Raw genomic sequence first — 27,499 nt, forward strand, 5'->3', positions numbered from 1 at the left:
TTGGCTGTAACGAGCTGCAAGTCGTGATATCGTGCTCAGACTTATATTCAGACGCCTGGCAACAGAAGATTGGTAATCTCCAGCTCGCATTCTTTCAATGGCGATGTTCCGTGTGGCAGCGTCAAGACTTGGCGTAGTGATCTGACATTGAAACTCCTTCAAAACGAATGCCGATTTCCGGATTTTATAGCCAGACAGTGCATGCTCTTTGCTGCACAATTTCAACTGGAAGGTGATTTCTGTTGCGTTGTGGTGATGCCTTTTTAATCCCTGTAAGAAATCTCATCAAAATCAACATTTTCAGGTAAAGTCGATTCTTTACTTGAGCAATTGTGTAAAATCATGTTATCAACACTTTTGTGGCATATTTTTTGACGATTGTTTGAACACAATAGGTAATTAATAATAATGCCTATGCTATACTTTTATATATGTATGTATGTATGTATGTATGTATGTATGTATGTATGTATGTATGTATGTATGTATGTACGCACGCACGTACGTACGTACGTATGTATGTATGTAGGTGTGTGTGTGTATGTATGTACTCGAAAATCTGTAGATACTGGACAAAATACATATTAATGAAAAATAAAACACAACCCTCACACATCTTCAATTTGACAGTTCACTCATTGTTTACATGGTAATTTCGACTGAATCAACGTTTGCGTACTTACGCTTGATGGCTAGACTACGGGGGCACAAATACAAACTTATCACCAGTGTGTTTCCTTTGTGTACCCACACGTGTTGCGAGTGCAAACCAAGCCATGACACTTCTCCACATATTTCCCGTTTACAGGATCTTGAAACCTTTTTGTAACTTGTTGTTAATATAAATCAAAATCGAATCCAAAATTTCATCAAATTGAAAATTCGCCAGAACACACCTTGCCTTGCGTAGAGCAGCCCAGGAATTAAATAAGCAATGTGTAGTGCGCATGTCAAGAATCAATGTGCTCAGTAAGGGCCCATCAAAACATTTGTTTGGACCCTCGTGTGCATTATATTCTTTCAAAAATGTGCACATTTTGCAGGTAATCCTGTTTGCTTGCCGCGAGCAGAGTCGTTTGAGGGTCTTTACGGATGGGTGCTAATGAATCAAGAAGAGAAAACACTAAACCCCAACTGTCTAATTTGGACACGGAACTAAATGTTTACTTCAAATGTCAACTCGACCGGAGGTATAATACAGGTTTAACATACTATCCTCGGTGCATCGGACAATCCCCACAGCTGTGGCCGTAAGGCGGGTTTGTTCCACTTCACCTCGGAGGCCCCGCGTCCACAACTGATACAATCGACCGACACCGCTAGTAAAGTTTGGGTATGTATTTCATTGACACACCCAAGAAGCGTAACTGTTGACAACTGGTTTCGTCGCCTTTTTTCGAAAGGGCAACAGTAAGCATTTCTGTTCTCGAATACCGACAACCTGTTTTGGGACTGGGATCAGCTATGTTTCCACAAGCAGATAGACCATGACACTATGTAATCACGTTTGACCCTCAGCCAGGTAAGCAATGTCGTTGAAACCGGTCTGTTCACTGAATGATGAATGAAGAACGTATATGTAAACCCGTGGGAACGGCGTTATTTGTCTCCATGAAATATGCACTTGACAAGTGAGTGAGTGAGTGCGTTTTATGGGGCCTTTGACAGTATTACAGCAATACCACTGCGGGGGACACCAGAAATGGGCTTCACATATTGTACGCATATGGGGAATCGAACCTAGGTGACGTGACGAGCGAACGCTTTAACCACTAGGCTACCCCACCGCCCTCACATGACAAGGATCAACTGGATGGATATTTTTCATAACAGCTGCGTTGTGATATCGTTACTGTGTCTTGACCGACGGTTTACCAATTCTTGATGTTTTATCTTTCAGATATTTGAAGCAGTGTGTCACTCAAAAAAATGTTCATCAATATTCAATCTAAATGACGCCAGTTTCCTTATGATGGACCTCATCGTACCAGAAATAGTGAAAGTGAGTATGCATGCCAATTGCTATAGCGTCATGGTGAATGTTGTTTTGTGACAAAGCCAACAAATTGTAGGTGAGGTGAGGTGAGGTGAAATTGGGTTTAACGTCGTGCTTGAGAATATTTCGCTCATATGACGACGTGCATGCGTGTGTATGTGTATGTGCGGCTGCTTGTACTAGCCCAGACTTAAGCTGGTTTTTATAGTGCTAGCCCACTGAGATACCATGCCGCAGTGAAGCATGAATACCCCACTCAGACACATTATCCTGACTCCGAGCCGACCAGTCCTTGTTGTACCCATTAATGCCGAGCGCCAGGCAGGGACCAACAAGTACCATATTTTAACGTCTTTTGGTTTGACGCGGTCGGGGATCGAACCCGCGACCTTCCGCTCTCACAAACTGTAGGTATATCAGGGCGTTGCCATAGGATTGCAACCAGTTATTGATCAACGAGGTCACAAGTTTTAACTGACTGATCCCTATCTTACTGTGTCAGCACGCACGGGAGGTTGCCTTTGTTAAGACCGTCTTAACACTAAGGTAAATATTAACCCCATACCTTGCAACAGTTGTTGCACTTAGGGACCGTTCATAATTTATGGCTAAGGGGTGATGATGATTTTTATGGAGCAGCATGTACAATGTGAATGACACCCCCTAAAATTTATATACAATAATTTGTGAATGAATGTTTGAAGTGTGTAATAAATAAATGTATGAAATGTGTAATGACTGAATGCTTGAAGTGTGTAATAAATAAATATGAAATGTATACTGACTGAATGCTTGAAGTGTGTAATAGATAAATACTTGAAATGTTTTATGAATGAATGAAATGTGTAATAAATAAATGTTTGAAATGTGTAATGAATGAAATGCTTGAAGTGTATAAGAAATACATTTTTGCAATGTATTATGAATGTTTGAAGTGCGTAATAAATAGATATTTGAAATGTGTAATGAATGAATGCTTAATGTGTGTAATAGACAAATGTTTGAAATGTATTATGAATGAATGTTTGAAGTGTCACACTAATTACTAGGTCCCGGCTTGAGCTTGTTGGACATAGATTATACTTCCTTTTATTGTAATTTCAGATGTGTCTGTGTCTCAGGAACTGCAAGGTAAAAAGACGGAAACTGAAGATAATGGCGGTGATGGTCATTTTCAGTGTCGTCTGCTTGTGTTACGACCGACTAAGGCGAGGATGGAGTTACACAATATACAGACATTCCAGTTACCATGACGTGACCCAACCGAGCACGCAATCGGATACGACAGATCTTAACTTAGGACTTGATTTGACTGACGATAAACTGAAGGAGTATGTTACTTCTGGTGTCGTCATGAACGACTTCAAATTCCTTGTCAATTCTGATGTGTGTAAATCAGCTCAGTCTGTCTACGTGCTTGTCATTGTTCCGTCTAAACCGACTAATTTGGATGAACGAACAGCAATACGGCAGACGTGGGGTTCACGGTTCAAAATGGAGGTAAATTTGAAGCTGGTATTTCTCTTAGGATTGGAAGCATCTCATGTAGACAACCAGCTTGCCGAGGAACAAAAAACACACGCGGATATTGTTCAAGGAAATTTTATCGACTCTTACAAAAATCTAACGCTTAAGACTGTGGCAATGTTACAATGGTCCAGGCAGTTCTGTCCGCTGGCTCGGTATGTGATGAAAGTAGATGACGATGTGTTTCTTGAAACAGACAACCTGCTTTCAAAGCTGAATCTTCTGGATACAGAGTCCCGATTCATATTAGGATACACAGACATTGCAGATACGCCTATCAGGAATTCAACGAACAAGTGGTATGTCTCCTTTGAACAATATCCGTTTACGCAGTTTCCGCGTTTTGTACACGGACCAGCCTACGTGATCTCGGGAGATTTGGTTGCGGATCTGTTCAAGATAGCCCGTCATGCACCACCGATACACCTCGAGGACGTATATGTTACAGGGCTGTGTGCACATATTGCACGAGCTTCGCACGTGAGCACGAGCGGAGTTGGCCTTGAACCGAAACAATGGCACGATTGGATTCACAGCAAGTCTGTTATAGCTGCTCATGGGTATACGCCTAGCGCGATGCGATATTTATGGTTAGAATTGGTAAAATGGCGTCATTTGATACCTCTTTTGAGATTCATGGGGACTGTTTATGGTTATTAAATTGTTTGACAAACTGTGGTCTTGTTTCATTTGCTCGAAAATAATCGCATGTATGCAAATTACAGCAGTTTGAAAACATCATCTTTGATTACCAACTGTACAGTTACTCTATTCCATTATGATAAATACCATGAACCATTTGTCGACTAAGCTTTGCCGGTGGCCGAGTTGTCACAGGCACTGCAATTAGCCGAGGAGAGTTACGTCCCTTGGGCATGCAAGAAACCTGTTAACATGGGTTGTACGTTCTCCTTGACCTTGTTCACAATATTGTCAACATCAAACCTGTGCTTGTGGGATTCACTGAAAATGGTAACCTGCACTATTTTCCTGCTTTATCAAATTGTCAGGCCCTGACGCAACTGGAACTGTCTAAAGCTGCATTAAACTCACCCCACTCCCTTTCTAAACTTGGTGAAAAGTCAAGTTCCTGTTGCAAAGCATATGACTACCCAAATGTGTGAGTGAGTTTAGTTTTACGCTGCACTCAGCAATATTCCATCTCTATGGCGGCGGACTGTAAATAATTGAGTCTGGACCAGACAATCCAGTGATCAACAGCATGAGCATCGATCTACACTATTGGGAACCGATGATGTGTCAACCAAGTTAGCAAGCCTGATCACCCCATCCCATAAGTGTTCGATTCCCCACATGGGCACAATGTGTTAAGCCCATTTCTGGTGTCCCCGCCGTGATATTGCTGGAATATTGCTAAAAGCGGCGTAAAACTAAACTCAGTCAGTCAGTCAGTCATCCCATAAGTCGCCTATAATGACAAGCATGGGCTACTGAAGATAATTCAAGCTCAGATCTCCACGGGTCCAGTACCCAACTGAGCCCAATCTAACAATTTTCCAGCAATATCACTTTGGTGCACACCAGAAATGGGCTTCACATACTGCACCCATGTGGGGTTGGTTGGTTTGGTCAGTTGGTTTGTTGTTTAACGTTACACCCAGCAATATTCCAGCTATATGGCGGCGGTCTGTAAAATAATCGGGTCTGGACCAGAAAATCCAGTGATCAAGAGCATGAGCATCTATCTGCGTAATTGGGAACCTATGACATGTGTCAACCAAGTCAGCGAGCCTGACAACCCGATCCTGTTAGTCGCCTCTTACGACAAGCATGGGTTGCGGAGGGCTTAATCCGGATCTTCATGGGTACCATGTGGGGAATTGAACTCATGTCATTGTCTTCGAGTGCGAACACTTTAACCTCTAGGCTATCCCACTGCCTGCATATTGCTGATGGGGTCATCCAAAGTCACACAGGTTGTACTCAGAGATGTCAACCCCAAAGTGTTGCAAATAGTAGTTTCAAGATTCAAAATTAGTAGTTTGACCATAAAATTAGTAGTCAACTAAATCCTTAAAATCATGATGGATTCTGAGATAGATGTCACTAATCAAGAGTGAAGCTTTAATTTCACATACCTCCAACAGCAAATTTTCTAATTATCAGCATCACATTTCTTTTTGTTTTCTCTTTTTGGCGAAAATGTATTTAATCAAGGAAAATATATGTGTTTTCTATGTACCCGAATTTTAATGAATTCTCTTCAAACTTCATCGAATTTCTAGTGCAATCGTATTGGCATAGTTTGAGTCTATCGTAGAGGTTGGCATCTCTGTGTACTGTATGGCTCTGGGATGGGTCAACAAGTAGATTCTGGCAAGGCTAAGGGATGTAAGCTTGAACAGAGCCTTATCCACAATGTTCATGTGTGTCCCATATCCAGGAATACACATTTGAAAACAGAAAATGACTCAAATAGTGATATTCAAATTCATTGTTTTTTGGACATTCTAAAATTATGATGCAAAAATGAGACTGACGATTGAAATGAAAATGCAATAAGAATTGAATAATAATCCCCCAAGCTCAAAGATTAGTTGAAACCTGGGTCATTCTCAGCTATGACATGGACTTTATTACCAGTTCTCACATGATGAGACAAATAATGAATCTTCAAAATTCAATTCAGAGCTGAAGACATTCCTTCATCAGTGGTACTCAATGATTTTGACAGGCTTATCTCCCTTTTGTATTCTCAATCAACAGAAGTGAAAAGAAATAATGAATAGCTGATCTCAAAAGCACTTGACATAGGTTATCAAAAGTCAATCCATGCACATTGATGGATAATTCCATGCCTGATAATTTATAGTCATTTAGTATGCAATCTGCAGCCATGATTTCCTTGGAAGGGGCCAGTTGGCCCCTACCTTTAGAAACCGTGGGCCAATAACCATGACAAATCTGCAAATGTCTGTTTGACATGTTGACAGCCAAAAAGATTCCATGATAAACTCTGAACATTAAGTTGAGCTCTTTACAGTGAAACGAGCTCCTTACAGCAATTCATATTACAGTTTGTATGCAAATAGACATACTAGCAATGTACAGAGCTTATGAAACTTTCTTTTGAATTCCGGCTGTTTCAGTATTTTGATTTTGATTTCCGAATGTTTAAATCAAATTAGTTGTATTTTGAAAATAATTATGTGCCCAATATATAAAAACTTGTTATAAATTGTTGGCGCATACATTTATGAATAAAGTGCCAAGGTAATTACAATCAGCAGGAATTCTGCAACAACGCAGTCTGGCTGCAGTACTGAGTATGGTTTTAAGCCACTTATGTGACACTCCAGTCACATAGGCGGATCCAGAAGGGGTGCAGGGGTGCGCACCCACCTCCTGTCCTGAAAGTTTATTAAATGACCATTGAAACTTGGGTGGAAATGAAGTGTGCATCCCCGCTTTTCTCAATAGTATGCACCCTCCCTTCTCAAAAAGCTGTATCCGCCCCTGAGTAATATCACAACAGGAGGAATGGCCCACAAACATTGTACCCAACCGAACGTGGGTCCTCAGGGTGACGTGCGAATACTTTATCTACTCATCCACATCACCGCCCACACAGCTCTGTCAAAATCTACTAATACAGTTTGTACATGTAGTCATTACATGAACAATACACTTTCACATCCATCAGGTGGTCCAAGTTACGAAAAAATGCATTTACTGCATTTTCCTGCCCAGAAGGTCAGTGGGACTTCAATCATCTGACACAAGCTTGTACATCAGTTCCCAGTCTTTCAACAACAGATTTTCATCAGATCGGTATCATTCATTGTCCGGCTCGATATCACTCATCCTCCTTCAGCAACTCCTCTTCATCCACTTGTGCATCAGCAGCTTCAGTCTTGACGTCTGCAGCCATCTCCACAGCCTCATCTCCCCCACCTTTCCCATCCGCATCCTTCTTCTTGTCCTCTTCCTTCGGGAACTTTGTATTCTGAAAGGATTACAGCAGACTTCTGGAGGCATTCTAGCATCACCAAAGTAGTTCTTGAAAGGCATTTAGAAGATGGACGAACATGAATCAGAACCCTTTTTATGGATAATTTTCTATTCCTTATGTCTCTGGCCGCGTCATACCAAAAGACGTTAAAATATGGTACTTGTTGGTCCCTGCCTGGCGCTCGGCATTAATGGGTACAACAAGGACTGGTTGGTTCGGAGTCAGTATAATGTGTCTGAGTGGGGTATTCATGCTTCACTGCGGCATGGTATTTCAGTGAACTAGCACTATAAAACCAGCTTACGTCTGGGCTAGTACAAGCAGCCGCACATACACATACATGAACGTTGTCATGAATGAAATATTCTCAAGTACGACATTAAACCCCATTTCACCTCACCTCTATTCTTTATCACCACCTTTCAGAGCTAATTCTTGCTGAGGAAACCGCGTACCCTAGCGGATCATCTCGTTTAAATTTGATGGGTCAAAATTGCGAACTTGTATGTAAACATGGCTGCACAAATACAAATTACAAGTATCTTTCAGAAATAAATTAGTAATACTACTAGTATCACTCGTTCGTCTTGTAGTCACACTCCATTAAATTCCATAATGTACTCTTAAGTTTTTCAAGTAGTCCCAGAGCTCCAGATAAGATTTAGCTCATGTGGGTACTGTACCCACTGTATCTTTTTGGAGAGGGTATTATAAATGTTGAGTGGGTATTTCATTTTCCGTTACCCACTGCTTTCAAATATGTGCGTGTTTCACTCATTTTACTCAGTATTATGTCATTGAGAAAGTTTACTAAGTAGGTATGTTCTGCCTTATGTCATACCTAATCAAAACCAACTTAAATATATTGGAAATGATTTCATGAAAAATCACTCATCCTATACTGACAGTACAATACTAGTCCTATACTAACAGTACAACTTGATAGCAATCGATGTCTTTTTCATTATGCAAGCGAGTTTTATAAATATATTCCGTACACATTTGTTTTAAACTGTTTGCGTATCTAACATTTTAAATGCGTAATTGGGTACGCAACAATTATTTGTCAATGCGTAATTTGAAATTTTCTATGCGTATTTTACCCGGATACGCAGCTTATCTGGGCCTCTGAGTCCTATATTGAAAAAAAACCCTAGTATGTACTCCTGATGCTGAAAAATAATCTGGAGCCCTGTACATATCTTGATTCTCTGGTAATGTCATTTAGTGTTAGACACCTTGATTCTCTGGTAGTGTCATCCAGTGTTACATACCTTGATTCTCTGGTAGTGTCATCCAGTGTTACATACCTTGATTCTCTGGTAATGTCATCCAGTGTTACATACCTTGGTAATGTCATCCAGTGTTACATACCTTGATTCTCTGGTAATGTCATCCAGTGTTACATACCTTGATTCTCTGGTAATGTCATCCAGTGTTACATACCTTGATTCTCTGGTAATGTCATCCAGTGTTACATACCTTGATTCTCTGGTAATGTCATCCAGTGTTACATACCTTGATTCTCTGGTAATGTCATCACTGTTACATACCTTGATTCTCTGGTAATGTGCCCATGTCATGCAGTGCTCTATTTTGGCCTCTGACTCATCCCGGAAGAATCGGCGACACTTCTGGCAGTAGTATCCTTCGACATTCTCAATGTACTTCCTCCCTACACAGAATCACACAGGGCAACATAAGCAAGCTATCCTTTCAATAACGGACTTAGTCAGTCTGAATAGAACTGACTTTCCTTCAGAGATATAGTCCACGTTGACAGGGAAAGAAACCTTTCAAAATTTTCCACTAGACCACAGGACCAGTGGACAATAATTAGTGGTCCTGTCTGTACTTCACTGGTCCAAAATAGCATTCGTAGATTTACTTAACTATCAATACAAAATTCACTGGCCACCATGACCACTGCAAACTCATCATTTAGTGGTCCTGATGAATTTTTACTAGCCAGGGGCCACAGGAACAGCGTAAATTTTGAACACTGGTTGATGTTGATAAATGCTAGGGCAGTCGAGTGAGTGAGTTTAGTTTTACGCCACACTCAGCAATATTCCAGCTATATGGTGGCAGTCTGTAAATAATCGAGTCGGGACCAGACAATCCAGTGATCAACATCATGAACATCGATCTGCGCAATTGGGAACCGATGACATGTGTCAACCAAGTCAGCGAGCCTGACCACCCGATCCCGTTAGTCGCCTATTACGACAAGCATAGTCGCCTTCTGTGACAAGCATGGGTTGCTGAAGACCTATTCTACCCCGGATCTTCACAGGTCGCTAGGGCAGTCGAGTCAGGACCAGACATACCAATGGTCAACATCATGAGCATCTGATGAATCTGCTTTTTCTGTTCAATTTGACATATGTATTCTTCAATAAGTGTAAAAAATTAATGACAACTGACAAAAGCCCCTAAAATACTGAAAACACTGAGAAAAGCAAGATTTATGGATGTCAATTTATTTACTGTGAATAATCACAATGCCCTTCAAAGATTTGAAAACACTGACTTGTTCACTCATGAAACCCCCTCGCTGTTATCGTCTGGTCCAGATAAACAAAAGTGATATTATGCACAATATACCACTCCATCAGAGAAACCTACAAGTATCAGTATAGTGCTGATATACCTCAAAGCATTTCTCTGGTGAGTCTGTCTTTGAAATTCACTACAAGCATACCCTGGCTCAACAAAGGGACCTAACTCAATACTGATTTGTTCAGGACCACCCGTTCCCTTTTAAAAATCATCTTACCTATGGCTTTGTTCTCATCATAGGCTGGAAAGGTTCCCTGAAGTAAAAAATAATTAGTGTCATTTGCATGGTCAAAACCTAAAACTTAATTATCCTTATGACATTTCCTAAAAGATTCAAGATAAGGATTATTCCTTCTATTCAATACTGCCGTGATGTTGCTGGAATATTGCGGCATAAAACCAAACTCAGTCAGTCTATTCAATAAGACTGAGATCTAATCTTGCAATTCTCATCACGCTTTGGAGGTGTTGACAACCACAGATAGCATGCACTTACTTTGACTTCAGACATTATTCGATTAGGTCAATCAGAGATCAAATGACAATACACCTCTGACAAACAAAGAAGACACAGAAACATCACAAACATTTTTTGGAGGAACCGTGTCATGTGCCATACTGGGCATCCCACACAAAAATAGTACTGGCCATCTCTCATACAAACTGAGTGCTATACATCTCTCACACAAACTGAGTGCTATACATCTCTCACACAAACTGAGTGCTATACATCTCACATCTCAAACTAAGTGTTCTGCATCTCACACAAAACATAGTGGTGGGCATCCTGCATGCAAACTAAGTGTTCTGCATCTGCACAAAACATAAGTGTTCTGGCATCTCACACAAACTATGTGTTCTGCATCTCACACAAACATAAGTGTTCTGCATCTCACACAAACAAAAGTGTTCTGCATCTCACACAAACATAAGTGTTCTGCATCTCACACAAACATAAGTGTTCTGCATCTCACACAAACATAAGTGTTCTGCATCTCACACAAAACATAAGTGTTCTGCATCTCACACAAACATAAGTGTTCTGCATCTCACACAAACATAAGTGTTCTGCATCTCACACAAACCATAAGTGTTCTGCATCTCACACAAACAAAAGTGTTCTGCATCTCACACAAACATAAGTGTTCTGCATCTCACACAAACATAAGTGTTCTGCATCTCACACAAACATAAGTGTTCTGCATCTCACACAAACAAAAGTGTTCTGCATCTCACACAAACAAAGTGTTCTGCATCTCACACAAACAAAGTGTTCTGCATCTCACACAAACAAAGTGTTCACACTGCATCTCACATCTCAAACATAAGTGTTCTGCATCTCACACAAACATAAGTGTTGTGGCTGCATTTCACACAAACATAAGTGTTCTGCATCTCACACAAACATAAGTGTACTGCATCTCACACAAACAAAGTGTACTGCATCTCACACAAACAAAAGTGTTGAGCATCTTAAACCAACTGTGTGCTGGGCACCTCACTCTTCCACATGAACAGACTTGTACAATCTACCCTTGTATACTCACATCCTCCTCCCTCTGCTGCTGAACCTTCTTGCGGAGATACTTGCGATACTGAAAACACAACCACAGTTCATACACCAAACATTTACTTTCCCATCATCCAAAGCTTTCTGCAAATTGTACTTGGCCTGGCAGGTTTTACAAATGAAAAGATTCTAGGCACTGTGATTTGGCTCTGGTTTCTGGAGTATTCTAATCACTGGTCTTTTTGTGACTGTAGGCCTTAGCGATCTTTAAACTTGGATGTCATCCATGCCTCATCGGCAGCTGATGCAATCTCAGGGATCAAGGCCATATTTAGTATCTTGTACTATGTCTGACAGCAGTGTCAGGAAATATGATCAAGTGAGTGAGTGAGTGAGTGAGTAAAGTTTTACGCTGCACTCAGCAATATTCCAGATATATGGCGGCGGTCTGTTAATAATCGAGTCTGGACCAGACAATCCAGTGATCAACAGTAATATTATGGTGACCATAAAGTTTCCTAGTCTCATGCTTTGATTTGAACAACACACCTTCTGATCTGAAGTCAGAGACCTTCTCAGCATGACCACAGGGGTGAGGTGAGGAGAAATTAGGTTAACGTCGTGTTTGAGAATATTTCGCTCATATGACGATGTGCATGCGTGTGTATGTGTATGTGCGGCTGCTTGTACTAACCCAGACTTAAGCTGGTTTTATAGTGCTAGCCCAGTGAGATACCATGCCGCAGTGAAGCATGAATACCCCACTCATACACATTATACTGACACCGAGCCGATCAGTCCTTGTTGTACCCATAATTTGATTTGATAATTTGCAGCGGGGGATTATGTCACCTTAGTGACAATGCTTGTTATTATGATAGCGATTGTTTTTTTGTCCTTGAATTGTCACTTTTGAAGTCATTTCCCAAATGAATGTATAGTTTATATGAAATAAAAAAAGTTTCAGTCTCTTTTAATAACTGACAAGAAAGTTGAAACCCAGATCAAGTAAACAGTTAAGACATAATTTCAATGAAGCTGCAAGTCTGCACCCAAACAATAAAAAACTCAAAGTTTTCGAATCTGGTACTTCCTGTGTTTTGCACTGCGCATTTATCAACAGAAGTCAATTGTTAAACTATCGATAGTCACACATACTATCGAGGCATCAATAGTTTTTCGTTTCTACCATCGATTAATTGCTATCAGGGACTCAACAATTGCAATCCATCGATAGTTCGATGCATCGTTACAGCCCTGCTTGCTTGTTCATCATATCTTCGACAGGTTTGTGAGGCCTCCTTTTGAAGATGAAACTTTTTTATGTAATAAAAAACCAACTCATTCAGTAAATTAGGTGCTTAACCTGCATCTTGCGCTGTTAGTCTGATGACAAGGTCGAGTTAAATTCTGTTTCATCTAGTAAGCTAAGCTAATATTAGTTCATATAATAAGGCCAAATATATAAGGAAATTGATGCTTTGGCCAAGTTAGGTGGTAGACTGTAAGGTCCTTCAGCACAAACTGTTTTTTTTAACACCCTGATATTGTAGAAGGGTGTGGCATCATGGCAGAGATGGCATTCTTAACTGCTCGTTGACAGGGTTCACCCCTTTGGTGTTAGAGCGTCCGCCTGGAGAGTGGAAGGTTGCATGTTCGATCCCCGACCGCGTCATACCAAAAGACGTTAAAATATGGTACTTGTTGGTCCCTGCCTGGCGCTCGACATTTATGGGTACAACAAGGACTGGTCGGCTCGTAGTCAGTATAATGTGGGGTATTCATGCTAAACGCGGGCGGGGGATAATAACTTGCAATAGACTATCGCTATCGCAATAGTTGTTTCCCCCTCAATAGTCACCCCTACAGGTAAGCATGGAAGCATCAAATATTTTTTCAAATCCAACTGGTATGTTAAGTGAGTGAGTGAGTTTTGTCTTACGCCACACTCAGCAATATTCCAGCTATATGGCAGCGGTCTGTAAATAATCGAGTCTGGACCAGACAATCTAGTCATCAGGATAACAATGAAAGTGTTGACATGCATTTTCTGCTTCAACTTTGCCTTAGTTATGTTATTACATGGTACATGTAAGCAGCCAAAGAGCTAAATAAACTTCACTTAAAATCAAAGTAAAATCAAAGTACAGATAAATAAATCATCAGTGATTTGGAGCGTTTACAACAGAGCAAGCAAATTTTTTGCAAAAAACTGACTGGTTGAAAAGAAGAATGTGGGTGAGTGAGTTAAGTTTATGCTGCTTTTGCAATATTCCAGGAATATCAGAGCGTGGGACACCAGAAATGGGCTTTGCACATTGTACCCATGTGGGATATCGAACTCGGTTCTTCAGCATGACGAGTGAATGCTTTAACCACTAGGCCACCCCCACCTGTGGGCATTTGCTGTTTAACATACGAACAGATGCATAGAGTATGGAAGACCTTTTCTGGTCCAATCAACAAGGAGAAACAACACTGATTACTTGAACTATTGAACTATGCCATCTAACCTGTTGTGATTCAGAATGAGAGGCAAGAATGCTGTTAATGGACTTTTTCCAAGGGGACACAACTCTAAAACCATGGTTACTGGGGACCTTTCCTAACAGGAATACCCAAGGAGAGACGATTCTAAAACCATGGTTACTGGGGACCTATCCTGCACAGAACCACCAAGGGGAGACAACTCTAAAGCCATGGAAAACTGGGAACATTTCCTTCCTGGAATCAATATGGGTAGGCATCTCTAAAACAATGGAAAACTGGGGACCTACTCCTGCCCAGAATCCCCAAGGGGAGACAATTCTAAAGCCATGGAATACTTGGATAGTTTCCTATCCAGAATCCCCAAAGGTAGGCAATTCTAAAGCCATGGAATACTGGGATCATACTGGGAAATACCAACCTGTGTGGCTGTGGCCTTGGGCTTCATGGCTTCTGTCCCCTTCTTGTTGTCCTCACTTTCTCTCCCCTGAAACGTCACATTTAGAACTTTACTGCAATCACATGTTGACTAGTGTAATATTAGTACATCTGGTGCATCTGGCCCACTTGTTCAGCCTGATGACTGAACATACCAACTGTTGAATCTCCAACAGCCCTGAAAACTAAAAGGCTTCATGGAACATACAATAAACTACTTGTAACTCAGTAGTAACAAACTGATCTTCACCACGTCAACCAACATCCAGTGAACCTGGTTGATAAATGGAAGTATTTGTCAAGAATGTAGTACCTTAGGTGGATCCAGAGGGGTGTGCAGGGGGCGCACACCCTTTTGTCCTGAAAATTTATTCAATGACCAGTGAAACTCTCGTGAAAATGAAGTGTGCAACCCCTCTTTCTCAAAGAGCTGTATCTACCCCTGAGCACTAAGGGTCAAACAGGACGCTCTTACCAAAGTACGATATGTATTATGGTACAAGGCCTTCGGTTCGGTCTGTTTCAGTTCGGTAAATCAGATATGATCATGATGAAGAAATGTCATAGGTTTTGACAAAATGATTCAATTTTTAGACATTTAGAAAAGGTTTAAAAAGGTTAATAAAATGATGGTACGAAAACCGAATTTTTGGATTGCATTACAGTATACCAAACTGAAGGCAAAATACAGCGGTTCTACTAATACCGTGGTATACCGTTTCACCCCTACTGAGCACCCTTGTATTGCAAGGTCTGTATAATGTTGTCATTTTATTCGCCTACTGAACACCAAAGTCAGCATTACTCTTGCTTTATACAAGCAATGTTCTTGCTGTCACAAGGTTGATATTATGAACAGTGCTTTGCATTGTCACCGTATGCACACTCCGGCGCAGCGATGACTTAGCATAACATCACTTCCACAGGCTAATTTGTATATCACGTGACCGGACTTTTCTCTTGTTTGTAAACAAACGCACTTATATGTAAAGCAGAAGAGACTGACCTTATGCAAGCTTTTCGTGCTCTCTTCATATTGTTTTACATTGTTGTATAGATATTCTTCTTCAACTGCGACAGTAGGATTCATGACAATACATATTTATACATTAAAGTTGCTGCATCGCTTGCTCTGCACAGAGCTTCAATGACAGCACTTGGAACCGCATTACCTATGTAAACAAAAGGTCGCTACGCAAATCGAAATAGTGTAACACGGTTTTGGATATTTGGATTCTGTCAAAGAAGATTAAGTAGATGTGAAGGCTCATCAAAAATGAAAGGGTTAAGAAATATATACAATATATTCAATGGACTGTGCAAGATGTGAAGAATCGTCACATCTCTCTGGCCTGTGGCAGAGGTACTATGCTGGCTGGCCGCATGGAACTCTGGGTCGGAGAGTGCACCATATGATGACAAATAACCCAAACAATCTGACGACCGAATTCAAATTAACAACAAGCAAAGTGTGGCTGGATCTCTTTCAAAACTGTGTTCCCACAATCTGGGCACAACCTTTTTTAACCACAAGAATGACCTAATAAGGATCAGAAGAGCCTAGATTCGAACCCTCAATCATAGGTTTCAGAGCAGCTAATAGCGGCACCTAAGACGACTGGACCATTCATGCAGCTACAGACTCACAAGATAATATTATGAGACTAAATCAGCCAATCTGGGAATTGGAATAAGAATCGGTTGATTTCAGGCACAGTTGCTCTCACATAATTTCACCAATTTTAATCTTATTTAAATCATAAAGTGAACAAAAGCTTGAGTCAACACTTACCACCAGGCTGTCCGACCAGGAAGACCAGGGAGTCCACAGTTCAGAGTGATGGGAGTGATCGCTAAATGTCAATGTCAAATCAAGATTCATTTTTAAAAATCAAATTTAAAATGTGATTCCATTTCCAAAGAGAAATTTGGACAACTCTGACTTTGAACTTAGTGATGGCTCAAACTGGAGCCAAAGAAACACATGTGTACTTATTGTGCTGTAACATATGTTCGTTTCTTTATTTGACATGGGCAATGCTCACTCCCTTTGTGGCTTAGGGAGTAAAAGAGGCTTACTTTCTTGGTGTTGTTCAAAAATGGCCAAAACTGTAGAGTCATGTGTTATACCAAGAAGTCCACATCTCCTATTCATACTTCTGTAGAATTAGGATTAAAGCACCACTCAGCACTAAATGTCTTCAGAGGATCGTAGGGGTCAACGCCCCACAGACAAAGTGATGCTTGTTTTCACATGATAATAGGAGTCATTGCCCCAAAGACCAAGGGGGCGAAATATAACAGAAACATTGGGGGTAATCCCCCAAGACTGAGAGATTTCTTCAAAGGGTTATTTTCACAGGATCATAGGGGTCAACGCCCCACAGACCAAGTGATGCTTCATGTCTTCACAGGATCATAGGCAGCAATGCCCCAGAGATTCTAAATTCTTCACAGGATCTTCAGGATCAATGCCTCACAAACCACATGATGCTGAAAGCCTTCACAAGATCATAGCGGTCAACGCCACAAAGACAAGTGAGGCTTACTGTCTTCACGGAAACATAGGGGTCAAATCCCCCAAGACTGAGATATTTCTTCAAGGGGTAGCTAGCATCAATACCCCAAAGACCAAGTGATGCTTCATGTCTTCACAGGATCATAGGGGTCAACGCCCCACAGACCAAGTGATGCTTGTTTTCACAGGACCATAAGGGGTCAACACCCCACAGACCAAGTGATGCTTGTTTTCACAGGATCATAAGGGGTCAACACCCCACAGACCAAGTGATGCTTGTTTTCACAGGATCATAAGGGGTCAACACCCCACAGACCAAGTGATGCTTGTTTTCACAGGATCATAAGGGGTCAACGCCCCACAGACCAAGTGATGCTTGTTTTCACAGGATCATAAGGGGTCAACACCCCACAGACCAAGTGATGCTTGTTTTCACAGGATCATAGAGGTCAACACCCCACAGACCAAGTGATACTTTACATCTCCACACAAAAATAGGGGTCAATGCCCCACAGAGAGAGTGATACTTAATTCCAGCAAAGAATCGTAAAGAGGAAAGAGATGTGTTCTTTGTCACTTACCTATGATGCTGCCAACATACAAGTTGACATCTTTACTGTTTTCTGCAAACACTATTATTCAATCTGTCTGATACTTTTAAGACTCACAATAAATAGATGCATCAGTAGATCTCTGAATGCTAAATCAAGACACTGTTCTGCACAGTGCTTCAAGGTTTCTAGAAATCAGGGCCTAGATTTTCGTAGCTTTCTTAAGTCTATGATAGACAGTAAGTGCCATGTCCATACATTAAGATTAAAACAGCTTAAGCTTCATGTCAAATTCATAACATCGACATATCACCATCCTTGGGGTGACCAAAGACAGAATGATCTATCAGTACTTCATGTGCTTTGAATTCATCTCAGACCATCCAGTGGATGATATCTCCATTCCATTCCGATAAATACCCTGGTCCCATTCACACACTTCACTCAGGAGTGTAATTTCATTGGATGGCTATATTTAGCATGTCATTCTGTTCAGGCCATAATTGGGCGTAAAATCAAGGCATGGTAGTAAATGTGTCCACACTATTTAGGACACAGCTGTGTCCACGCTATTATAATCAAAGTTGTTATGAAGACATAACAACTTGGGCAATCGATGATGCTTAAAATTGGAGGATGTTCATAGCAAATATTTTTAAACACAGTTTCATTATTTTAGTAGGTCTTTGTTGACAGCTAACAAAAATGGTCTGTCACAAAAATATGGGGAAAAAACTTAAAAAGGAATGGAGTAAATATAATATCAACAGAAAAGGCACATTGCCCTTGGTAAAATGATTCAGATGGAACAAATGTCCCTCTGGATGGGTAATGGTACATCTCCATCTTCTTCTGCCTGACCCACAGTGGAAGGGTATGTTCCACTGACACGAAACCTTCGACAGATGGACCAACTGGTCCATGTACCCTTGATGAAATAACGTCATTTTCACACTGTAGGGAGGAATAAAACAGGATCCTCTTTAACAAAGGATCAGTGTCTCCAAGTGTTGCCATGGTGATCTATATGTTATACATCACCATGGTTACTACAGAACTTCATGAAATGAATATCCACCATTCCATCTGTTGCTATGGTGATTTATGTGTTTTTACATTACAATGGTTACTACTGAACTTGGTGGAATTACTGTCCACCATTCCATCTGTTGCCATGGTGACATATGTTTTTACATCGCAATGGTTACTACTGAACTTGGTGGAATTACTTTCCACCATTCCATCTGTTGCCATGGTGACTTATATGTTTTTACATCACAATGGTTACTACTGAACTTCATGGAATGAATATCCACCATTCCATCTGTTGCCATGGTGATTTATATGTTTTTACATCACCATGGTTACTACCAAACTTCATGGAATGAATATCAATGTTCATTCCCACACTGGTTTTGGTGGACCCCAATCAACCAAACACCGACCTCATATGCATAACTTCAGTCCATCAAAATTCAAGACTATTCAATGTACACATATAAACATAAATACAAACATACATATAAACATACATATAGACATATATATATATATAAACATCATAAATATACAGATGTGTTAAGGCTGCAAAGAATCTACTATGAAGAATCCATTATGACATTTTATAGCCTGTCACGCCTTTATGTTGGCTGCATTATATTCAGTCATAAAATAACAAGATAAATTCTTTGATGTTTTGACCATGTTGAAAGTGTTAATTTGTCACGACAATGACCAGCGACCACAATACTTTCAAATTAAATAGATTAAAACGAGTTGTGAATATTCGATTCAAGTCATAACAATTAATGAACTGGGTGCCGTTCCACTAACCGATCTTATCTAAGATCAATCTTAGCAAGTTACGCCAATTTTACAATCGTCTTAGCTAAAAGTTACACCCGTTCCACTAACCGATCTTAGGCCGATCATAGCCGGTCCCGATCTTACGATCCGATCCAAGCTTAGATCGAGACTCTTTCGTGCGAGAGATAGAGGAATGCGAGGCACGAGTTATCTCCCTTTGCATAGTCTAGCAAATGATGGAAAGTAGTTTACGAAGTGAGTTTAGATTTACGCCGCGCTCAGCAATAGTCCAGCTATATGGCGGCGGTCTGTAAATAATCTAGCTAAGATGCATTGCGTTCACTAACATGGCGTTCATGTTAGTGAACGCTATGTATCTTAGCTATAAATAATCGAGTCTGGACCAGACAATCCAATGACATTCAAAGTATTGGGAATATTTCTGTTATCAAAGTTATATGTCAAAATGACAAAATGAAGTCTTTAATTTGAAGCTGGTACACATCGCTTCATTCCTGAAAAGTAATGGAGCGAGCAGACAATGGAATGACGTCACAAATGTAATTTAATCTTGAATCACACGCAGCTTGCCTTTAGAATCCCCCACCAAATATGCGCAGTGAAATCAAACCTATTTGTATCTTTTTGCTTCAGAACATTGTTCACTTCATGGCTGTCCCTATTCTTAACCATGACGTTGCAATATTGTTGTACAAATGTGTCACACCGACTTCGCTCGGTTGTGTTCCCCATGACGACAGTGGTCAGACTGGCCTGACATTTGTAAGGCTTCAGTGCAGTGTTTGGTTACATCACAGAAATATACAAATTCATTTCATGGGGGATTTTAGGGGACGCTCAAGGTGAAATGCTCGCTCTTATTTTTCACATAGAATAGGAAAGCCACCATTTTGGTTTCTCTACGATTGATTTTAGCTATCCTAAGTTGGTCATGAGCAACTTAGACTTTGAATCTTAACTTTACGATTGACTTAGGTAAGATTGGTTAGTGGAACGGTATGCCGATCGTAACGTCACGGTAAGATTGGGATTTTAGGGGTTTACGATTGGCATAGGGCTAAGATCGGTTAGTGGAACGGCACCCTGAATTCATGAAAGGACACGGTTCAGTTCACTGAATACAAAAGTGATTCATAACAGCTTTAGCATGCATCACGTGGAAACAATGGATGACATTGTCTCTGTGTAGTTAACTTGAGTAAATAATGAGCAGGATCAGAGCTGCAGTCATAATAAACCTCTTCATCTAAAACAAAATCACACTCACCAACCTTTGCAACTGACCCTGTGAAAGATACATGCCAACCAACCCAGGAAATTAAACCTGCGTATCTTACAAACCAGGGGAATTAAAACTGATTGACAGACATACACACAAACATCAGGAATTAAACCTGTGTATCTTACAAACCAGGGGAATCATTAGGAATTAAACCTGTGTATCTTACAAACCAGGGGAATTAAAACAGATTGACAGACAAACACACAAACCCAAGGAATTAAACCTGTGTATCTTACAAACCAGGGGAATTAAAACTGATTGACAGACAAACACACAAACCTCAGGAATTAAACCTGTGTAACTTACCAACCAGGGGAATTAAAACTGCATGAAAGACAAACACACAAACCTCAGGAATTAAACCTGTGTATCTTACAAACCAGCAAACCTTCAGAATTATTCCTGTATGACAAATAAAGACACAAACCCAAGGAATTTAACCTGTGAACAAACAAACTCACTAATTTTGGCAACTGAAACTGTAGAGCAAACATCCCAACGAACCCAGGAAAATACCCTGACCCTCTGCCCTGTAACATAGAGAGGAAATAGAAGCTATCTGTAATTTCAAACTACCTTTTGTTCAGCGGTCTTCACTGCATAACCAGATCGGGCTCCTGAAATATGAGTTTCAGCAAACTAAAAACTAGAAACTAGGGATACATCGATGCATCGATACTTTTTCTGAGACGATACAATTATCGATACATTCAAAACTATATCAACATTTAGTTTTGAAAGTATAGGTTTAAATATGTTATTCCATCGTTTACATTTTGCAATTGTGTCATGATTTTTGATGTTATGAGAGTTTTCATACACAAAGATGGGAAATTAGAACTTTTTAATCTCTGAGAATAAAAAATGTTGATCTTTTCATGGACAATTATAAAATATGAAACATTAATGTTCAAAATGTAACTAAATTTACGCGATAATGCCGCGAAAATAGGCATCGTGATACTTATCGAATCGTGACATGGGTATCGCAATACGTATCGATTCATGAAACATACGCATCATGACATCCCTACTAGAAACTAGTGTTTCTGTTTATTGGTAATTGTCAGTATTTCACCAGTAAAATATTCCAGTAAACTTTAATCCTATCTGTCCCCAATTTTGAAAAGACTGGTAATTTTAAAGTGCTGCTAGGGAAGTGAACCTGTAAAGTTGTGACTTAAGATCACATATTAAATTCGGCACATAAGCATAACGTTTTGCTAAACTGTGTGGCAGGCAGGTTTAGCCCAGGTCTACCCCGGTGTATTGATCACAACCCATTTAACAGCCATTGTGGATATAAAATACCCACTGCAGTGGGCTAATCACTGCAAGCACCAGATAGCATTTTAATCCAGATTCACCATACAACCTACTATACTTAAACCCGTGAATATCGGGGTTAGAATTGATCTTCAGTAACCTATGCTTGTCGCAAGAGGCGACAAACGGGATTGGATGGTCACGCTCGCTGACTTGGTTGTCACATATTGTTTCCTAATTGCGTAGATCGATATTCATGCTGTTGATCACTGGATAGTCTGGTCCAGACTTGATTATTTACAGACTGCCGCCATATAGCTGGAATATTGCTGAGTGCAGCGTAAAACTAAACTCACTCACTGTTCTACTTACGCCGAGACTGTGCCTGAAGAAATAGAATAGAACATAACATTCAGTTGCACATACAAAATATAATACAAAGTGACAATGCCAATACAAATTCTAGAGATTAGGGATGAAGTCTGCTGTGACCCTGATCCTCTTCTCATCAGAACAATGGCTGCAGGCTGTACTCCAGGGCCTAGATTTTCGAAGCTCTCTTAGCCCTAAGATAATCGTAAGTGCCATGCATTAACATTAACTTACAACTATCTTAGTGCTAAGAGAGCTTCGAAAATCTTGGCCCAGGTTTTTAATCTTGTTCATACACACAGTGTGCATTCATTTTGCAGAAATTGTCTCGCATGAGCAATGAATGTCATAATCGAACAGCCTGAGCGTCTCTCGCGTGCATACTCTTGCATGCATACTCTAGCATACATACTCTCGCATACATACTCTCGCGAGCATACTCTCGCATGCATTCTCTCGAGTGCCAAGAGGGCCATCCAACAAGATCAAGGATGGAGATTGTGAGAGTGGCGGAAGTACGTCATTTGGCATGGTCTTTACACCAACATAGGCGAAGTAGGCCAAACATAGTCGTCCTTATTTCCCGACTTACTTTAATTTGTAATCAACCAAGCTGTTGTTTTGGTTTTGGTTAATTGGATTTCATTAACAGATGGTCGCAAATGAGTGTTACAGACCTGTATGAGTCATATTCGGACGTTGCATCATGTCTATGTCTATAGACCACTATTACTAGCAAGAAAATAATTTTACAGACATAGTTTTAATCAACTGACCTAAAATGATTTTCACAATCAATATTTGTTTGTAAACAGTCAACTGAGTGTGTCACCCAGCTGAGCAATGTGACGTTTGCGCGAGGTGGCTATCTGAGCATGCACACAAGCAAGCACTTGTGTGAAACAAAACGAACGCACCCCTAAAGTACAATATTTTCCTTATTCATGCAAAAAAGAAAGATTTGAATAAATATATCTGTCAATCTTTATGAAACCTCAAAGACAACAGGAAAAGTTTCAACATAATGTCAAAAATGGTCATGGAAAAGTAGGAAAAGTCCATAATACAGTGTTATTGTGGCATATAAATACTCAAATCTATAGCTGTTTCACCGGCCAACACTTCTTAAAAGGCACCACAAAATAAACGTTTTCAAATTTGTGATTTTGAAGCTGTATATTACCTCATTGTCCATCCGCTGTCTCTTCCCACCAAAGTCTCCCTGGAAGTCGCCTCTTCGTTTCCCTGGCGACCCCCTCATGCCTCCTCTCCCTCCAGGGCCTGGAGTGAACCCTCCACGAGGAGGCATGAAATCTCCTCTTCTTGATCCCCCCCGCATTGGTCCGCCTCTCATAGGTCCACCTCGCATCATTCTGGATCGTTGGCCTCTGTAAGGTCCACCACCCCTTGGACCACCCCTAGGACCATCAAAATATGATCCATAATCTTCTTCATAATAACCTCGGTCATATTCATTTCCATAATATTGTTCACCACCTCCATCGCCATAGTAATCTTCGCCGCCATAACCGCTTTCATATGTTTGATCACCGTAACCAGTGTCAAGGCCAATCTTCTCACTGAGTTTATTGATTACGTCTGACTGTTTCTTTAACAATTCTACCAATTCATTATTATTTTGTCCACTGATGGACTGCTGGCCACCTCCTAATCCCATCTGACTACCCATCATTCCACTTTGATCTCCCATCATTCCACTTTGGCCTCCCATCATCCCACTTTGACCTGCCATCATGCGACCTTGACCCCCTCTCATATCACTTTGCCCTCCCATCATGTGACCTTGGCCGCCCATATTACCACTCTGACCCCCCATCATGCGACCTTGACCCCCTCTCATATCACTTTGACCTCCCATCATCCCACTTTGACCACCCATCATCCCACTTTGACCTCCCATCATGCCACTCTGACCTTCCCTCATATGACCTTGACCTCCCATTCCACTCTGACCCCCCATAATTCGACTATGACCGCCCATATTCCGCTTCATGCTACCATGACTTCCCATTGTATTTCCACTTCCGAATCCCCCATCATCTTGGCTGTAACCTCCACCAAAGTCCGGGTTTTCTTCCAGATATCCTCCGACTGACCGCTGAACATTCCTGCCTCCCACCTCATAGTCCATGTTGCCATCGTCATTCCACATCATATCATTCCCACTCCCAAATCTGCCTTGTCCTTGACGACCGTACATCGTAATGTTTTTCAGGTATCTCTATTAGATCTGAAACAATACCAACCTAAGTATTAGGATGAGTGAGTGACTTTAATTTTATGCTGCTTTTAGCAATATGTTACACTGGAGGAGAAGAGAAATGGCTTCTCACATTGTACTCATGTGGGGAATAGAACCCAGGCCTTCGGCGTGGCAGGCGAATGCTTTCATCACAAAACTGCCCAACAGCTCCAATCATTATTAATATGAGTACCACAACAGGTACAGCAGTGAGTGAGTTTAGTTTTACGCCGCTTTTAGCAATATTCCAGCAATATAACGGCAGGGGACACCAGAAATGGGCTAAACACATTGTGCCCATGTTGGGAATCGAACCCGGGTTTTCGGCGTGACGAGCGAACGCCTTAACCACTAGGCTACCCCACCGCCCCCACAGGTACAGCAACAAACCGAGTGAGTGAGTATGGTTTTACGCCGCTTTTAGCAATATTCCAGCAATATAACGGCAGGGGACACCAGAAATGGGCTTCACACATTGTACCCATTGAGGGAGACGAACCTGGGTCTTCAGTGTGACGAACGAACAGCAACAAACTGAAGTCAGAGAACATATACAATGTATCTGTTTGATATATCTACCAATTTTTGTTGAAAAATATTGAACGGTTTTTGAGTTATACTCTGGAAAAAAAATGATTACGGACGGACGGATGAGGCGTCGACTATATCCCCCGGCATTACATGAGTCTGGACCAGACAATCCAGTGATCAACAGCATAAGCATTGATCTATGCAATTGGGAACCGATAAAATGTGTCAACCAAGTCAGTGAGCCTGACCACCCGATCCCGTTAGTCGCCTCTTACGACAAGCATGGGTGGCTGAAGATCAATATTCTAACCCGGACCTTCACGGGTATACTTCAGGATTGACTGTTCAGTGCCTGTACTTCAACAATCCAACATTCCACAAGGGTAACCAGGTCCTGTATCATAAACCTCCAGTAACATCACCCTATTACTTGGTTCACTTTGTGTAAGTATTTGGGCTCAGTACGACATGTATCAATGGAGAACACAGCTCATCACTGTTATTGGCAAATTGAGGTGAGGTGAAACTGGGTTTTACGTCGTGCTTGAGAATATTTCGCTTATGTGACGATGTGCATGCGTGTGTATGTATGTGTATGTGCAGCTGCTTGCACTAGCCCAGACTTAAGCTGGTTTTATAGTGCTAGCTCACTGAGATACCATGCCGCAGTTAAGCATGAATACCCCACTCAGACATATTATACCGACTCCGAGCCGACCGGTCCTTGTTGTACACATTAATGCCGAGCGCCAGACTGAGACCAACAAGTACCATATTTTAACGTCTTTTGGTATGACGCGGTCAGGGATCGAACCCGCGACCTTCCGCTCTCCGGGCGGACGCTCTAACCACTACACCACGGAGGCGGTCAACCCTAAGGTTTTGAATCATATAGGTTTTACTTTTTGATTGTAGTAACCAACTTAGGAAACTAACTTGTTTGTGTTGCACTCAGCATATTCCACCTATATGAAAGCGGTCTATAAATAATCAAGACTAGACCAGAAAATCCAGTGATCAACAGCATGAGCATGAAGCTATGCTTTTGGGATGTGTCAACCAAGCCAACAAGCCTGACCACCCGATTCCGTTAACCGCCTGAGTCTTACAACAAGGATGGGTTGCTGAAGACCAATTCTAACCAGGATCTTAATGAGCTCATAAAAATAAACTAATGGATGTAACAAACTCAGGTCCCTGTCTCTGGTTGCATATTTCACTTGGAATGAGTGAGTTGAGTTTTACCCCGCTTTTAGCAATATTCCAAGTTCCAGCAATATCATGGCAGGGGACACCCGAAATGGGCTACACACATTGTACCCATGTGGGGAATCGAACCCGGGTCTTCCGTGTGACGAGCAAACGCTTTAACCACTGGGCTACCCCACCGCCAAATGTATCTAGTAAGCTATACAACTGATTGACAGTTCAAGAAAACTGCACAGTGACAAATCTACACCTCCCAGTGTGTGTGTGTGTGTGTGTGTGTGTGTGTGTGTGTGTGTGTGTTTGTGTTTGGGGTTTGGGTAAGGGTACGCTTCTGTATACAGAAACGTACCTGGGGTACACAACGACCCCTTCAACGCAGCTAACCACACTGTTGTAGGCATATTATCTTCTCGAGAAATGCATGGTAATATCAAATGACCATTGTCAGATCTGATTACGATGCATGATTTCAAATAAATATAAATATGGACTACTGTCTTAAACTGATGTTATTGGGCACAAAGAAAGGACAGGACCTGTTATTCAGACTAGCTGCTACACTTGCGCAGTGCGATCCAAAATGTACGCATGTAGAGTTATGTGAAGTGAGCTGATCGAAATACGAACGGAAGATAATAATGCAATATTCTGGATGAAGCATTCATATTCCAGATCATCAAGTACACATTAAGCTATAACCAGATTCCATGCACTCAATTGTACTTTGCATTACGAATAGTTCATGTTATCAACGTTCCCACACAGACCTATTTTGTTCACCAAATGCCGGTCACGCTGCCGACGAAGCGTAGTTATTTCTAATGTGTACTATTAACCTCAACACGACTTACATAACATATCTTACATAAAAGGCATCTACTTGACGTATTTCATATATTTCCTTCCCTTTTAACATACAAACAATGCCAGCATGTAATTCATCCTATAATGCATAGTTTAAGATTTCAAGGATCTACAGTAGACATTGCCATATGTTTGCCCATGCCGTGGAATTACAAGATTTGTTTTTCGTGTATTTATTGACAACAAATGATTTTTTTATGAATTTTATCATTTTATGAATTGAAATGCGTTTGATCAGTGTTTAAAGGGTTAGAAACATGGTCACAACAATAAAACAATTAATACATGCTAACAGGTAGTGTTAGAGACGCATTTCATGTTAG

At 40.9% G+C, this 27,499-nt stretch overlaps 2 protein-coding genes across 4 annotated transcripts; one reads left to right on the forward strand and one right to left on the reverse strand.

Annotated features, from left to right (window-relative positions):
- The first annotated feature begins 1,077 nt into the window (after nt 1–1,077).
- On the forward strand, nt 1,078–4,197 carry LOC124290859 (beta-1,3-galactosyltransferase 5-like). Its single transcript, XM_046727702.1, has 3 exons — nt 1,078–1,333; nt 1,901–2,002; nt 3,101–4,197. Exons 2-3 carry the CDS (start codon nt 1,970–1,972, stop codon nt 4,181–4,183), a joined length of 1,116 nt encoding a protein of 371 aa, XP_046583658.1. The 5' UTR covers nt 1,078–1,333; nt 1,901–1,969; the 3' UTR covers nt 4,184–4,197.
- Nucleotides 4,198–5,963: 1,766 nt separating this feature from the next.
- Nucleotides 5,964–27,137, reverse strand: LOC124290843 (oleosin GRP-17-like). 3 transcript variants are annotated; one of them, XM_046727689.1, is made up of 9 exons: nt 27,080–27,137; nt 23,493–24,560; nt 22,310–22,322; nt 21,248–21,288; nt 14,477–14,542; nt 11,606–11,653; nt 10,276–10,312; nt 9,050–9,171; nt 5,964–7,490 (listed from the first exon to the last, which is right to left on the reverse strand). In XM_046727689.1, the coding sequence occupies exons 2-9, from the start codon at nt 24,528–24,530 to the stop codon at nt 7,341–7,343; spliced, it is 1,515 nt and encodes a 504-aa protein (XP_046583645.1). In that variant the 5' UTR covers nt 24,531–24,560; nt 27,080–27,137; the 3' UTR covers nt 5,964–7,340. The 3 variants fall into 3 exon arrangements, with proteins under 3 accessions (XP_046583645.1, XP_046583646.1, XP_046583644.1); XM_046727690.1 differs by having other exon boundaries at nt 27,031–27,113; XM_046727688.1 differs by lacking the exon at nt 27,080–27,137 and adding an exon at nt 26,849–26,995.
- Nucleotides 27,138–27,499: the final 362 nt, after the last annotated feature.

The sequence above is a fragment of the Haliotis rubra genome, unplaced genomic scaffold (genome assembly GCF_003918875.1).
Source record: "Haliotis rubra isolate DU_JTF1 unplaced genomic scaffold, ASM391887v1 Scf476, whole genome shotgun sequence".
Lineage (NCBI taxonomy): Eukaryota > Metazoa > Mollusca > Gastropoda > Lepetellida > Haliotidae > Haliotis > Haliotis rubra.